A 13,579-nucleotide genomic window follows, 5' to 3' on the forward strand; every position below is an offset into this window, starting at 1 on the left:
CTGTCATCCTCCTAACCTGGCATTCTGGGCCAGGAATTGGTCCAGGGCCATGGAGGAGTTGGTCTGGGACTGAGAAGCTGGGGGCCCCACCTCCCCACCAGGTGTGGATTTGGCCGGAGAGTTGGGCTGCCCCCACAGTGTCTGTGTGGGGGCCCCGAGGGCCCCTTCTCTGGCTCCCCCTAATACCACAGTCACTGCTTTCTGCTGCCATGGCGTTGGCAGAGCTGACCTCTGTCCTGTGGCTGGGAGTCATTTATCAGAGGGTCTCTCTCCTGTCCTATCAGAGGGCCTGATCATCACAGCTCATCGGAGTTCTGGGCCCAGCACAGATCCTGTCTTGAAACTCTCTGCTTGGGATGCTCCTGGGCACCGGGACTTCAGGGCTTCCAGACTGGGCATCTGACACTGACAATCAGCTTGAAGCTGAACAGTCACTCTCTGTTGAAAGGAAGACTGCTAATATTTGTAGGACACTTTATTGTGTGTTCCAGCCTCTGTTTTGAGCATTTACAAATAGTGACCTCCTTAATGCTCAGAACAGCACTCTGAGGCGAGAATTAATTATGCCTTTTCTGTAAGTAGGGACAGGGAGGCTCTGGGGAGCTTGCTAACCGCATCTGCGCCCTCTGCTGGTAGGGGGTGGTCAGCCTTAGAGCCCAGGCTTAACGCCACCCACTGTGGGGGCTGAAGACCCCATACCGGAGGATTTTAGGAGAGCTCAGGGTTTCAAGAAGTGGGTGGGAACACAGAGGGGAGCAGTTCCAAGACCTGCCTGGGCCCTGGCTGTTCAGGCTGTGGGGGGAGGGATGGTTCCATGCTGCGAGGGCCACGGAGGTGAGGACCAAGGGATGGCTCGGGAGTAGGGGTAGGAGGTGCCCCCGGCATGACTTTCCAGAACTGAGTCCCAGCCCTACCTCGGCCAATTCCAGATTGTTTCAGTGGATCCCTAACCCTTTGTCCTGCAGGCCGCCTCCCTCAGGAGTGCTGAGCCCATGGGCCAGGGTGTCCCCAGGGGCGGGGAGTTGCGGGCCCTTCCGATCCGTAGGGCCTGGGAGATGCTGGGAGATTAGCGTGGCGCCTGTCCGGAGAGGTGAGCCGGCAGATGTCCAGGCCGGGGCCGTGCCGCGGGCCACACTGGATGGCCGGCGGGACAATACCAGGACTCCAGTCTGAGACTCCAGGCCGGACCCAGCGGCGACCCGTCTGGGGTTCCTCTGCCGCTCACCTGCCGAGACCCGCTGGAATTGGGGGGCTGGGCGGCCGCAGGTAAGGGGCTGCGGGGCACGGCGCCGCCGGCAAGGGCGCGGCACGGAGGGAGGCGCGGCGCTGGAGGGGTTAAGCTTGGAAGGAGGGGGTTTCTGGCAGCGGGAGGGGGGTCCCAGCCCCGGCGGCCGCCCGCTCCGCCCCTGCCGCCGCCGCCGCCTCCGCGGCCCAGCCGGCACCGGCGAGGCCGCGCGGGAGCTCGGGCCGCAGCCGCAGCCGCAGCCGCAGCGGGGCCGACAGTGAGTGCGGGGCTGACGCGGGAGGGTGTGCGGAGCGCGGGCGGGACTCCCCGGCAGGGAGGGGTGCACGGGGGGCGACCGGCCGGGCGGGGTGCGCACCTCCCTTGCGTGGGCGCCTCCGGGAGTCTTGCGGCAGCGCGTCCCGCCGCCCGCAGGCTCCCGGGCGTCAGCGTTGAAGACTCGGGAGGCGGTGGGAGCCAACGGCGGGTGTGCAGTGTGTCTTGGGTGTCGGGCGCTGCGCGGTGGCCCGGCGGCTTGGGTGTGTGGACGGGAGTGTGTGCACACGTGCGCGTGGACCTCGGGTGCCTCGGCCCGGCGCGCACGGCCCCGGGGGGTCCGGGCGTGCAGGTGGAGTGTGTGCGTGCAGCCTGGGCGGCGGGGCGGGCGGGAGCCGCAGGGCGGAGCGTGGGCGCGCGGGCCTTTGTGCCTGCGGGTGTGCGCGTGGGCGCCGCCGCTCTCTGTCCCGGGGGGCGGGTGGCTGACGGCTGTCCCGGAGGATGCTGCCCCAGGGTCCGGCCCTGGTCGCTCCCGCCCTGTTCCTTCCCGGAACCCGGCACGTTCCAGCGCCCCCACCCCCGCCCCGCCTCGCCTCAGCGCGGCGACCCGGACCCGCCCCTGGGTTCCTCGAAAGCCTGGCGGGGCACTGGGAGACCCTGGAGGCTGCCCGCCGGGCCCCTCGCGGGTCGCGGCAGAGCGGGGAGAGGCGGGAGCGGGAAGAGAAGCTCGAAGATCCTGCAGCAGCCGCAGCGGAGGAGCCGGGACCCGCCATCCCCGTCCCCGCCCTGCGCGGTCCGGCCTCTCCGCCCGCTCCCCCTGCGCGCGCCTCCGCGCCCCCTCAGCCTCCCGCTCCGGAGCCGGTTCCTCACGCCCCCTCCAGACCCCCTGGCATTTTTTTGCTTGCCCGGGGGTCCCTCAGCAGGCTCCCCCTTCCACTCTCCTTCCTTTCCCTTCCCGGCGCCCTCGTCTCTTCTCATGTCCCGGAGTTCCCGGACAGGGGCTGAGGGCCGGGCAATGGAGGTAAGGGGGGGGGGGGGCAGAAGAGGGGGGGACTGAGTGTGCCCTGGTACCAAGTGTCCTGGCAGAGGGATGTGAAGAGAAGACATCTATGGGCAGTAGGGCTGGGGGTTCCAAGGACCTCTGGGTGTGTGGGGGCTGGAGGAGGAGGAGGGCGGAGGAGGGGTGGCAGGCTGAGGGATTGACCCCAGCATCCCTGGTTCTACCCACAGTGACCGCAGCTCCCCAGGAGCCCCCTGCCCGGCCTCCCCAGGCCGGCAGCGGAATTGGACGAGCCCCTGGGCGCGCCATGCGCAGCACCACACTTCTGGCACTGCTGGCGCTGGTCCTGCTCTACCTGGTGTCCGGTGCCCTGGTGTTCCAGGCCCTGGAACAGCCCCACGAGCAGCAGGCCCAGAGGGAGCTGGGGGAGGTCCGAGAGAAGTTCCTGAGGGCCCATCCATGTGTGAGCGACCAAGACCTGGGGATCTTCATCAAGGTTCGTGGGTGGGCAGGAACCCCCTTCAGGAGTCATCCATGACCCCCCAAAAGGAGCTGACTGCCAGTGGGGCCCTGCACTGGCTTGCCGCCTCCATATGGGCACCCAGTGAGGGAAGGGTGCAGCCGAGGGGTCCAGGATGGAGGCTGACATCCAGGTCTCTGTGTTTTCAATATGGTGTCCATGGGGACATTTGGCCGCCTTGCGTTTCCTGGCCTTGCACTGAGCTCCTGGACAGGCTCCTTCCGTGTGATGGTGGTTGAGCAAAGGAACCAGTGAAGGAAGAAATGAATACGTGGCTGGTACACACAAAATATGTTACCTTGTCACAGGCCTAATGCACTGGTTCCTGGTTGCCAGATGTTGTAACCCAAGGTGCCCGGGTAATTGTGAATTTTAGCCAGTAAGCAACGAATACTTTTAAAAAATACATATGTCCCATGCAGTATTTTTATTTACTGAATCTGGCAACCTTACACTGGTTTCTGTACTTCTTTGGAGTCCCAGATGCCTTGGAGATGCCCAAGAACACAATGGACACTCCCCTACCCCCTGGAAAAATGCACTTAGATTCAGAGGGTGTCAGAAGGACACATTTCAGAGGGTTCCAGGATGCCCTAAGCCTGCCACCATGGATACCAGGTTAGGCACCCCTTTTCCCCCAGGACACATGTTTATGAGGGGCTAGAGGAAGGGGTGGGTTCAGGTTTGGAGCATGTAAGCACCTTTGTTGCTTCTGTGATTTCTGAGTCACTTCCTTTTTTTTTTTTTTTTAAGATTTTATTTATTTATTTGGCAGACAGAGATCACAAGTAGACAGAGAGGCAGGCAGAGAGAGAGGTGGAGGCAGGTTCCCTGTGGAGCAGAGATCCCAACGTGGGGCTCAATACCAGGACCCTGGGATCATGACCCGAGCTGAAGGCAGAGGCTTAACCCACTGAGCCACCCAGGCGCCCCTCTGAGTCACTTTCATATAAACAACCCAAGGATTAACTTTAATAAGTAGATGTTTATTACTTTGGAGAGTAATTGAAGAGTACCCCTTCTCCCCTGCCTCTTCTTTTGGAGGGAGGAACCATGGGCCTGGAGGCCCCGGTGTTCCAGCTGATTCCCAAGGTGGGGGCAGGAGCAGGAGCAGAGATGAGGGTGGGGTGGGGCTGGGACTTAGGCTGCTTGACATTGACTCTGACACTTCCAGAATGCCCAGTGAGGCACAGAGAGGCCTGGGCAGGAGGATGTGTCTGGCCAGACCACAGGACAGAGTGGGGGAGGGAGGGAATCTGACCTATTTTATCTTCACGATGTAAAGGCTTTTTTCCTGGATAAAAAAAGAAGGAAAGGAAGGGCAGAAATTAGAAGTGTGGGCGACAGCTGCTTCCTCTCCCATAGCTAGGCAGTCCTGCAGCAATTATGCACCTACTGTGTGCTAGGTGCTGTGCTACTACACCGTAGGGTGAGCAGGGAAATTGCTATGGGGTGGAACAGAGGCAGGCTCTACCCTAGAGGATGTCACTTTGGGATAGGGGGACAGTTCCACGGACAGATCACTGTAGGATTCAGTGGAAAGGGAGCTTTCCTTGCTTCCTTCTTTGTTAAACACCTGTTGTATGCTGGGCTCTGAGCTAGGTGCTGGAGGCAAGGAGGGAGATGGGGTGGGGGTGGGGGGCTTTGGGAGGAGCTGGTAATTGAAATGAGGCAGGTGAGACAGAAGGTAGAATTTAGAGATGTGTGATTGGTTTGCAAGAGACCTGCAGGCAGAGAAACAGCCTGGGCAAAGGCGTGGAAGCTGGAAAGGCGCAGAGTGTTTTGCAGAACTCGGATTTAGCAGATGCCTAGTCATTCGAAGCAAAAATTAGAACACACAGGATGACAAGAGATTTTTCCCCCCCCAAGTAGAGAATTTATTGGAAAAGTCTTGCAAAATAAAATTTAAATCACCTTAATCATACATTTCACTTCTTGGCTTCATTTAAGAATTACTATTACAGGAGGTGGGATCGTCTCAGAAAATCTGGGGGTAAGATCACACTGCAACTTGGGTTTCAGATCGGGGCCCCAGAAAAGAAGGCTGGGGAAAGGGAGGTGGGGACTAGATGAAAAGGGGCTGAGATGCTGGGGTGGGAATTTGGACACTATTCTGGGGCAGACCGTGGGGAGCTATGGAGGATTTGGGGCTGTCACTTTAGGAAGATTAATTTAGAATGGGTCTTGCTAATGAGGATTGCCATCAGAGAGGAAGAATGTGGTTTTTGATCTTCCCCACTGTCTCTGTGCCTTGGCTCTGTGCCCCTTGGGGAATGGCCCCCTCTGCCCCCCAACCCCCATTGTGCTCTCAAATCTGTGTCACTTAAGGCAGACACTCTGACAACACAGACTCTGTCTTGAAGGGACCTGCAAGGTGGCAAGAGGGGCAGACATCACTAATTTACTCCTATTTATTGAGCACCTACTATGTAAGCACAGGGTTTGGGTTGGGTGGGGGTTTGTGTGTCCATGAGCCTTCCGGTCTTGGGTACAGAATTTGATGGTATATGAACCTTCCTGGAGAAAGGTTCCCTAACTTCCATCAGATTTTTCTAAGGCAAGGAACTAAAACTGCTTTCTTAGGGGTGATGGGAGTGGTGGGATCTGTGGAAAGTTGGAAATCACTGGGCATGGGACTAACTTAAATGCACAAGGGTTATTTTAATTCTTCACAACTGCCTGAGGTAGGCGCTAGCAGCATTGTCCGCTCCTGACAGAGGCAGAAACTGAGGCACAGAGAGTTAACTTGCCCCTGGGGTCACAGAGCACTGAGATTTGAACCCAGGCAGTCTGGTCCAGGTCTGCTCCTGATCTCTGTAAACTAGAAATCTTTTGTGTGAAATTAAGGGGCAGATAATGAAAGTCTTTTTTTTTTTTTTTTTTAAGATTTAGTTATTTATTTAGAGAAAGAGCCCTCTAGCACACACACACTCTTACAAGAGGAGGGGGTAGGGGGAAGGGGCAGAGGGAGAGGGAGGGAGAGAATCCCAAGCAGACTCCCTGCTGCGCATGAGCTCAAGGAGAAGGGGAGGGGGGGGGTGCTCAGTCTCAGGACCCTGAGATCCTGACCCTGAGATCAAGATCTGAGCTGAAATCAAGAGTCCCACCCACTGGCTTAACTGCCTGTGCCACCCTGGCATCCCAACTAAAATGTTTCTAAAACAATGTGGAGGTGAAACACAATTGGGCCCCCCAATTTGCAATATCTGTTCCAAGGGACTACCCTCAGGAATACGGGAGGGAAGGGGAGAGCTGGGAGGGGGAGGGAGGAGGACACCACTCTGGAGACTGGAGGGTCAGGGGGCTTGGCCAGGACCTTAGGGAAGGGCTGAGGTTCCTCCTTCTGCACCTTGTCCTGCAGGATGTGGCTGATGCCCTGGGAGGGGGTGCGGACCCTGATATCAACTCCTCCAGTAACAGCAACCACTCAGCCTGGGACCTGGGCAGCGCCTTCTTTTTCTCGGGCACCATCATCACCACCATCGGTGGGGGAGGGGACTGGGCACCTGGAGGGGGGCAAGGGGCCGCCGGGCTTTCTCCTGGGGGAAGGTGCAGAGGGAGGAAGTGGAGGCCAGGCAGCCCCTAGACTTCCTGCACGGCCCCTCTGCCCAGGTTACGGCAACGCGGCCCTGCGCACGGATGCTGGACGCCTCTTCTGCATCTTTTATGCGCTGGTGGGGATCCCGCTATTCGGGATCCTGCTGGCAGGGGTCGGGGACCGGCTGGGCTCCTCTCTGCGCCGTGGCATCGGTCACATCGAAGCCATCTTCCTGGTGAGCTGTTCCTTGCCCTGCGCGCCCTCGCGCTGAGCTCGGGTTACCCTTGCCTATGTCCCCGCCCCGCCCGTGAGCGCGCAGGCCTCGAGGACGCGGGAGCCTCGCGCACAGGAGCCCCGACGAGGCGGTGTGGGGGTGTGTGACTGGAGGTTTTGGCGACGCCTTGGGTCCCTCTTGCCCGTTGCCCCTCCCTGCAGAAGTGGCACGTGCCACCGGGGTTGGTGCGAATCCTATCGGCGGTGCTCTTCCTGCTGATCGGCTGCCTGCTCTTTGTCCTCACGCCCACGTTCGTGTTCTGCTACGTGGAGGGCTGGAGCAAGCTGGAGGCCATCTACTTCGTCGTGGTGACGCTCACCACGGTGGGCTTCGGGGACTATGTGGCCGGTGAGGCCACCTTTCTTGCACTGCACTTCCCTATCCACTTTATTCATGCCCAGGGACCCTGCACTCTTGCGTCTCCCTCCAAATTCCCTGTGGTGCGTGGGCGCTCACAGGCACTTGCTCCAATCCCCACGTGCCCTCGCGGAATGCACCTTCACGTTTTTGCACGGATGCAACGGCTCATGTGCCCTTACATTCTGGCATGCCTGCACCCCGATGCATGCTCACACATACATTAAGTGCGCCCCTCCTATGCGTCACATTCTTATATATGTGCGCCCCTCCCATATGCCCACATTTTTGCCCTCGAGCACACTCGCGTATTTTTAGCTGGCACACTTACAAGTAATGCACACTCGTCTTGCATGCGTTCACACACACCGATTGATTGCCCCGGGGGAGGCGGATGCTCTCACTGAACTGGGAAGAAGGGAGGTGAACCAGGAGCTCACAGGCTTAAAGCCTGCCCCACAATCAACATCTTTCTGGCCTCCCCGTGGTATCCCAGGCGCCAGCCCCAACCAGAGCAATGCAGCCTACCAGCCGCTGGTGTGGTTCTGGATCCTGCTCGGCCTGGCCTACTTCGCCTCGGTACTCACTACCATCGGGAACTGGCTGCGAGTAGTGTCCCGACGTACTCGGGCAGAGGTAGGCGCCTCTGGGTCGGCGCTTGCGCTGTGCCGCTGATGCGCTGTACCCTAGCAGCGGGTTGATCAGTCGGCCTTTCTTCCAGAGTGTGGGCTTCTCAAGGCAGGGACTGAGTGCCGCCCCCCCCCCCCCCCCCCGCCATGTGCACACGGCCAGGGGGCAAAGGGTTAAACTTGGATCGGTTTGCTGAGGACTCTGTCTCCGCTGTCATGAATGAAGCTGAGAAATTTAGGGAGAAAAAACCAAAAGCCAAAAACCAAAACAAAAAAAGCAGGAGCCCAGTTGAATGTAACTTTCAGATAAATAGCAAGTAACATTTTAGTGTAAGTATATCCCAAGTGTTGCACGGGAGGGACATGCATATATTAAGATTTTATTCGTCGTTTATCTGAAATTCACATTTAACTAGACAACCTGAGTGTTGTGTCACCGTACTGGCCGCGCCAGCCAAGGAGCTCGAGAGAAGCGCAAAGGTCTCTAGGGGGCACGGGAAGGATAGCTGAAATCAACCCGGGGCTTTCTAGAAAAGCTCCAGGAGGAAAGGTCTCCTAGGTTCGGACGGAGGAGAGGAGAGTGTGTCGCTGGGTGATGAGCCCCCCCCCCCCCCCACTCCCGCCTCTCTGGCGCGCTGAGATAGGAGGACCGGGGGAAAAGGGTGGCCGCGCCTGATGGGGTAGGTTCCCGGGGTCGCAGAGGTGGTCGAGGACCCGCGGTCGAGGACTGCCTTTACTTTTCGCGCAGATGGGCGGCCTCACGGCGCAGGCCGCCAGCTGGACCGGCACCGTGACGGCGCGGGTGACCCAGCGAGTCGGGCCCACGGCACCACCGCCGCTGGAAAAGGAGCGGCCCTTCCTGCCTCCGCCGCCGTGTCCGGCGCAGCCCGCCGGCAGGCCCCCGTCCCCGCTCCCGGTGAAGGCCGAGCCGCCCTCCCCGTCCTCCCCGTCCACCCCGCCCACGGCCTCCGCGCTGGATTACCCCAGCGAGAACCTGGCCTTCATCGACGAGTCCTCCGACACCCAGAGCGAGCGCGGCTGCGCGCTGCCCCGCGCGCCACGGGGTCGCCGCCGCCCCCCTAACCCTCCCCGGAAGCCCGCGCGGCCGCGGGGCCCAGGGCGCCCGCGGGAAAGAGGTGTGCCCGCGTAGGGGCAGGACCCCCGGCCCGGGCCTCTCCAAGGACTTCGTTCTTGCGCTCTCCCCGGCATGCTCTGCTTGTTTGACCAAAGAGGCCTCTCTCGACCGGACCGAGGCCTGCGGAGGAGGCTACGGGCTGCCACACCCCGCTCCTGGCCCTCTCCTCACTTCATCCATTTGCAGACCCCCCAAGGCTTTCTGTCTCGCTGTCTCGGCTGGGCCCGTCCCTCACCACGCCTCACGACTGTGCCTCAAAAGCCTGCATCAATAAATGAAAACAGTTTGCACCGCTGCGGGCGTTCGCGCTCCGGGGACGCGAGTGGGTGTGGGAGTGCTTGCGTCGGGCCACCTCCCGGGCAAGCCAGGCCTCCTGTGACAACCCTCTACCCACCCCCCACCCCCGGGGCCGAGCCCCTCCTCCCCACGCCCGCCTGCACCCGAAAGGGCCACGCTTGGGCCCGTGTCTCCGCCAGGAGGCTACCGGGTATAGGGTCCGGAATAGGAATGTGCCATGGTGTTCTGTGCGTCTCCAACCTCAGCGCAGATACGGGGCGGTGGGGACGGGAGAGAGAATGGCATCTAGCGTGGGGAGGGGGGCTGCAGATTGAACTCTCCCTCGCGAGACCCGCAGCACCATTCGGGAACGCGATCCGGCCCCTCCCCGCTCCTGGAGCGTGACCCCTTGCTCCTCGCCCCGAGGCCTGTGGCGACCGGGTCCGTTGGGGCAGAACCATGGACGAAAAACCTTTCAGAGTAAGAACCCTTCCCTGGCCTCCTCCCCCTGTGATCCCCCAGCCTGGGTCCGTCCTGGGTCCCTGGCTCTTCTCTCCCCCAGCCTCGGCTGTGAGCCCACTCGACAGAGTCACGGTCCCAGCCGGCTCTCCCTCTCCTTCGCAACTCCTGGAGGCCCTTGGCTTCCCTCGTTGTATGTGGCCCACAGGCGTCTTTGGGCAGCCGTGCCTCAGACATGTCGAGCCCAGAGGACATCCGGAATCTGTGGACCAGGGCCACGCTGTCGCAGCCGAAGCTGAATGGGCCCTGGTCCAGTGTTGGAGAGGACTCGGACATGGAGGGCAGCAGCGTCGGCAGCAAGTCTCGCCCATGGTACAACCAGAAGGCCAGAGGCGACTCGGACGGTATTTGGGAAGAATGGGATATCAGAGAGGACAAGGACAGTTTCAAACAGGAGGATCTGGACAAGCCCTCCTTGCTGGAGCTGGAGCTAAGTCGGGCCCGCTCCCTGGGAAGCCGTTTAGAGGAGCAGGACGGTGATTCCAAGGAGTCCAAGACCGACACCGGTCAGTGTGGCCTCACAGGGCTGTGGGTATCCCAGGGCAGGGGGCTGGCCAGGACCTCAATATCTGTTGCTGTGAAATAGAGGGTGGAGGGGGTAGCTGGCGGATCCTTTTCCAGGATTCCCTTCCCGGGACCGGCGCCAGCGTTCGTCTTTTACGCTTTAAATCAACCAGACACTCTTGGAGCGCCCCCTACCGGACAGGCGTCGTACAGGGTCCTGTGGCCATGGCAGGCCAAGTCCGGGAGACACCTGCGGAAATGCGCAAAGGCAGCGCGGTAGGACCCGTGCTTCTCATGGAATCACTGGGACGGTTGAGAGGAGGGAGTTATTTCCTTGTGTATGGATTTGCTATCGTTGAGGAGGTGCCTGTATTTCATTCACTCAGTCATTGGCTACAATTTTTAAGTACCTACTTCTTGCTGGGTACTGTCTGGGATTCCCCTCCCCCTTGCCCCGGCCCCTACCTACATGGGGCATTAGAACGTATAACAGTATTTTAATGCATTTTGAGTGCTTGCTGTGTGCCAGGCACTGGGCTTTCTTTGCATGACCACCTTAAACTTCACAACTTTCATAAGGGTCTATTCTTTTTCTTTTCTTTTCCTTTTTTTTTTTTTTAAGATTTTATTTATTTATTTGACACAGAGAGAGAGAGAGACAGCGAGAGAAGGAACACAAGCAGGGGGATTGGGAGAGGGAGAAGCAGGCTTCCTGTTGATCAGGAATGGGGCTTGATCCCAGGACCCTGGGATCATGATCTAGCTGAAGGCAGACAATTAAGCACTGAGCCACCCAGTCACCGCATACCGTTTTTTTTTGTTTTTTTTTTTTTTAAGATTTTATTTATTTAGGGGCGCCTGGGTGGCTCAGTGGGTTAAGCCGCTGCCTTCGGCTCAGGTCATGATCCCAGGTCCTGGGTTCGAGCCCCACATCGGGCTTTCTGCTCAGCAGGGAGCCTGCTTCCTCCTCTCTCTCTGCTTGCCTCTCTGCTTACTTGTGATTTCTCTCTGTCAAATAAATAAATAAAATCTTAAAAAAAAAAAGATTTTATTTATTTATTTGACAGACAGAGATCACAAGTAGGCAGAGGCAGGCAGAAGGAGAGGGGGAAGCAGGCTCCCTGCCGAGCAGAGAGCCCGATGCAGGGCTCGATCCCAGGACCCCGGGATCATAACCTGAGCTGAAGGCAGAGGCTTTAACCCAGGGGTTATTCTTTTTTTTTTTTTTTTTTAAAGATTTTATTTATTTATTTGACAGACAGAGATCACAAGTAGGCAGAGAGGCAGGCAGAGAGAGAGAGGAGGAAGCAGGCTCCCCGCTGAGCAGAGAGCCCGATGTGGGGCTCGATCCCAGAACCCTGGGATCATGACCTGAGTCGAAGGCAGAGGCTTTAACTCACTGAGCCCCCCAGGCGCCCCCCAGGGGTTATTCTTATTACCCCATTTGACCATGAAGAGCCTGAGGGTCAGAAATTTTCAGTCACTGCTCCTAAGCCTTGCCTGATGGGGAAGTCAGAACTGGAACCTGGGTGGGTGGGACGAGAAAGCCCAGGGTAGTAAACTACTGTCCCATACTGTTTCCCAATAAGGTGGCACCTGGAGCTGGTCTCTGAAGGCCACTTCCCTGCCACCACAAGCCTGCCCCTATGTTTCCTCTGCTCCAGGGAAGACCCAGCAGTCTGCAGATGACTGACCTATCTTTTTCTCTTCTCCCAGAAATGTCTTCCTCAGAGTCATCGCTCAATATCTCAAAGCACACACCCCATCGAGCCTACTGGATGGAGCAGCAGAACAGGGTTAGAAGCACCCAGGGAGACTGGGCATTTTAGTGGGGTGGGGATGGGCAAGTTGGGAGTTGCAGAAGTGAAGGGGTAAGGGTGGTTTGCAGAGGGGAGGGGCAAGCATCGTGGTTGGGGGTCTTGGGGCTAGAGGGAGCAGGTGGGGCATTTCAGCCTGGGGCAGGGCTGGGGTCCCTGGGACATCTGAGCCTCTTGCTGCCTCTCCAGCTGCCACTGCCTCTGATGGACCTCATGGAGAATGAAGCTCTGGAAATCCTCACCAAAGCCCTCAGGAGTGAGCTACTACCCTCGTCCCCAGACCCTGGGGGGTTTTGCAGGGCTCAGGCCTCTGGGAATGGGGATTCAGGCCGTGTTTGCCTTGTCAGATTCCCTTATCACCCATGAGTATTCCAGGAGCCCTACCAAAAGTAAAAAATTGGACTGGGCACAGGGACATCCAGTGGGGAGAGCATGACGTGACGGTAAGGGGCCTGGGCTCTGGCCTTCATGCAGCCTCTCTCTAGCTGATGTGGATTTTCTGGAGCGGTTTCTCTGTTCCCCAGTGGGGATGACAGTCTTTGTGTGGCCTTGGTCCCCTCCCTTGGTGCTGTGAGGAACCTCTGGACAGTGGATTATTTGGGTCCAAGTTCTCTCATTTGCCCTGCTTATAATATAAGACAGGGATGCTGGCTAATGGGTCAGGATGAGTGGTTCAGGGGGTGTCCACGAAGCTGCCCTCTACCACTGTCCTGGTTCAGGTGTGCAACACTCTAACCTTGCCCTCACCCATGCTCCACCTCAACACTCAGCCTCCTCCACATCCCCCACCTGGAGTACAAGTGTATGACTTGACCTTAAAAAAACAAAAAACCAAAAAACAAACAAAAAAAAACCTGTCAGGGCCCAGCACCTTGGAGATCCAGTTTCCCAGACTAACACAGACTGGAGGGCCAAGCACTCCTGCTACCTCAGATCACCCGTGGTTCCTCAAATCTCAGGTGCAGCACTGCTGCTGGGGACGCCATGCCCCTGCTCACTGCCCTGAGCGGCCCCTCTGCTCTGCAGGCTACCGGTCAGGCATTGGCCGGGACCACTTCCTGACCAAGCAGCTGCAGCGATACATCGAGGGACTCAGAAGGCGCCGGAACAAGAGGCTGCGCCTCCTGATGCAATGAGAGCACCGCCTCGGGCTCCGGCTGGAGTGACAGAGAGGCCGGCTCCAGGCCCTGGGCCCCCGGCCGGTCCCCAGACCCAAGCCCGACCCTGTCCACATGGAATTTGAGTCCTAGAGAAATAAAAGACTCTGTGCACGGTCGGTGAGTCAGTGCGTGGCTGCCCGCGTGAGGCGGACGCACATGGCTCCGCCTTTCCCCGTGACCTTCACGCGGTCACCGCAGTGACCTTGAGCGTTCTCCGTCCGGGCTCTATTGGCTCCGCCTTCCCGGGACTCGAAATCCAGGACTTCTCGCATGTTTTATGCCTGCTTCTCCCACCCTGGGTCCAGCAGCTGTGTGGGGATACTGGATCTGCGGTCCAAGTGCCCCTGTGGTG

General features: G+C 58.8%; 2 protein-coding genes across 4 annotated transcripts; both read left to right on the forward strand.

Moving 5' to 3' along the window:
- Positions 1–1,096: 1,096 nt before the first annotated feature.
- On the forward strand, positions 1,097–9,441 carry KCNK4 (potassium two pore domain channel subfamily K member 4). 3 transcript variants are annotated; one of them, XM_047690650.1, is made up of 7 exons: positions 1,097–1,266; positions 2,729–2,994; positions 6,380–6,503; positions 6,631–6,791; positions 6,992–7,178; positions 7,684–7,823; positions 8,565–9,441. In XM_047690650.1, exons 2-7 carry the CDS (start codon positions 2,806–2,808, stop codon positions 8,964–8,966), a joined length of 1,203 nt encoding a protein of 400 aa, XP_047546606.1. In that variant the 5' UTR covers positions 1,097–1,266; positions 2,729–2,805; the 3' UTR covers positions 8,967–9,441. The 3 variants fall into 3 exon arrangements, with proteins under 3 accessions (XP_047546606.1, XP_047546604.1, XP_047546605.1); XM_047690648.1 differs by lacking the exon at positions 1,097–1,266 and adding an exon at positions 1,473–1,502; XM_047690649.1 differs by lacking the exons at positions 1,097–1,266; positions 2,729–2,994; positions 6,992–7,178 and adding an exon at positions 3,012–3,636 and having other exon boundaries at positions 8,565–8,973.
- Positions 9,442–9,586: 145 nt separating this feature from the next.
- Positions 9,587–13,466, forward strand: CATSPERZ (catsper channel auxiliary subunit zeta). The gene is made up of 5 exons (XM_047690652.1): positions 9,587–9,707; positions 9,895–10,252; positions 11,967–12,046; positions 12,257–12,323; positions 13,094–13,466. The coding sequence occupies exons 1-5, from the start codon at positions 9,687–9,689 to the stop codon at positions 13,201–13,203; spliced, it is 636 nt and encodes a 211-aa protein (XP_047546608.1). The 5' UTR covers positions 9,587–9,686; the 3' UTR covers positions 13,204–13,466.
- Positions 13,467–13,579: the final 113 nt, after the last annotated feature.

The sequence above is a fragment of the Lutra lutra genome, chromosome 10 (genome assembly GCF_902655055.1).
Source record: "Lutra lutra chromosome 10, mLutLut1.2, whole genome shotgun sequence".
Classification (NCBI taxonomy): domain Eukaryota; kingdom Metazoa; phylum Chordata; class Mammalia; order Carnivora; family Mustelidae; genus Lutra; species Lutra lutra.

What these genes read in the sequence shown, in the direction of transcription:
- KCNK4 (XM_047690648.1), top strand. An exon ending in ACCTGGGGATCTTCATCAAG is followed by an intron (nt 2,995 to 6,379) that starts GTTCGTGGGTGG and finishes CTTGTCCTGCAG; the next exon opens with GATGTGGCTGATGCCCTGGG. An exon ending in ACATCGAAGCCATCTTCCTG is followed by an intron (nt 6,792 to 6,991) that starts GTGAGCTGTTCC and finishes CCCTCCCTGCAG; the next exon opens with AAGTGGCACGTGCCACCGGG.
- CATSPERZ (XM_047690652.1), top strand. Translation starts at nt 9,687, where the DNA reads ATGGACGAAAAACCTTTCAGA. An exon ending in TGGACGAAAAACCTTTCAGA is followed by an intron (nt 9,708 to 9,894) that starts GTAAGAACCCTT and finishes TGTGGCCCACAG; the next exon opens with GCGTCTTTGGGCAGCCGTGC. An exon ending in CCTCACCAAAGCCCTCAGGA is followed by an intron (nt 12,324 to 13,093) that starts GTGAGCTACTAC and finishes TCTGCTCTGCAG; the next exon opens with GCTACCGGTCAGGCATTGGC.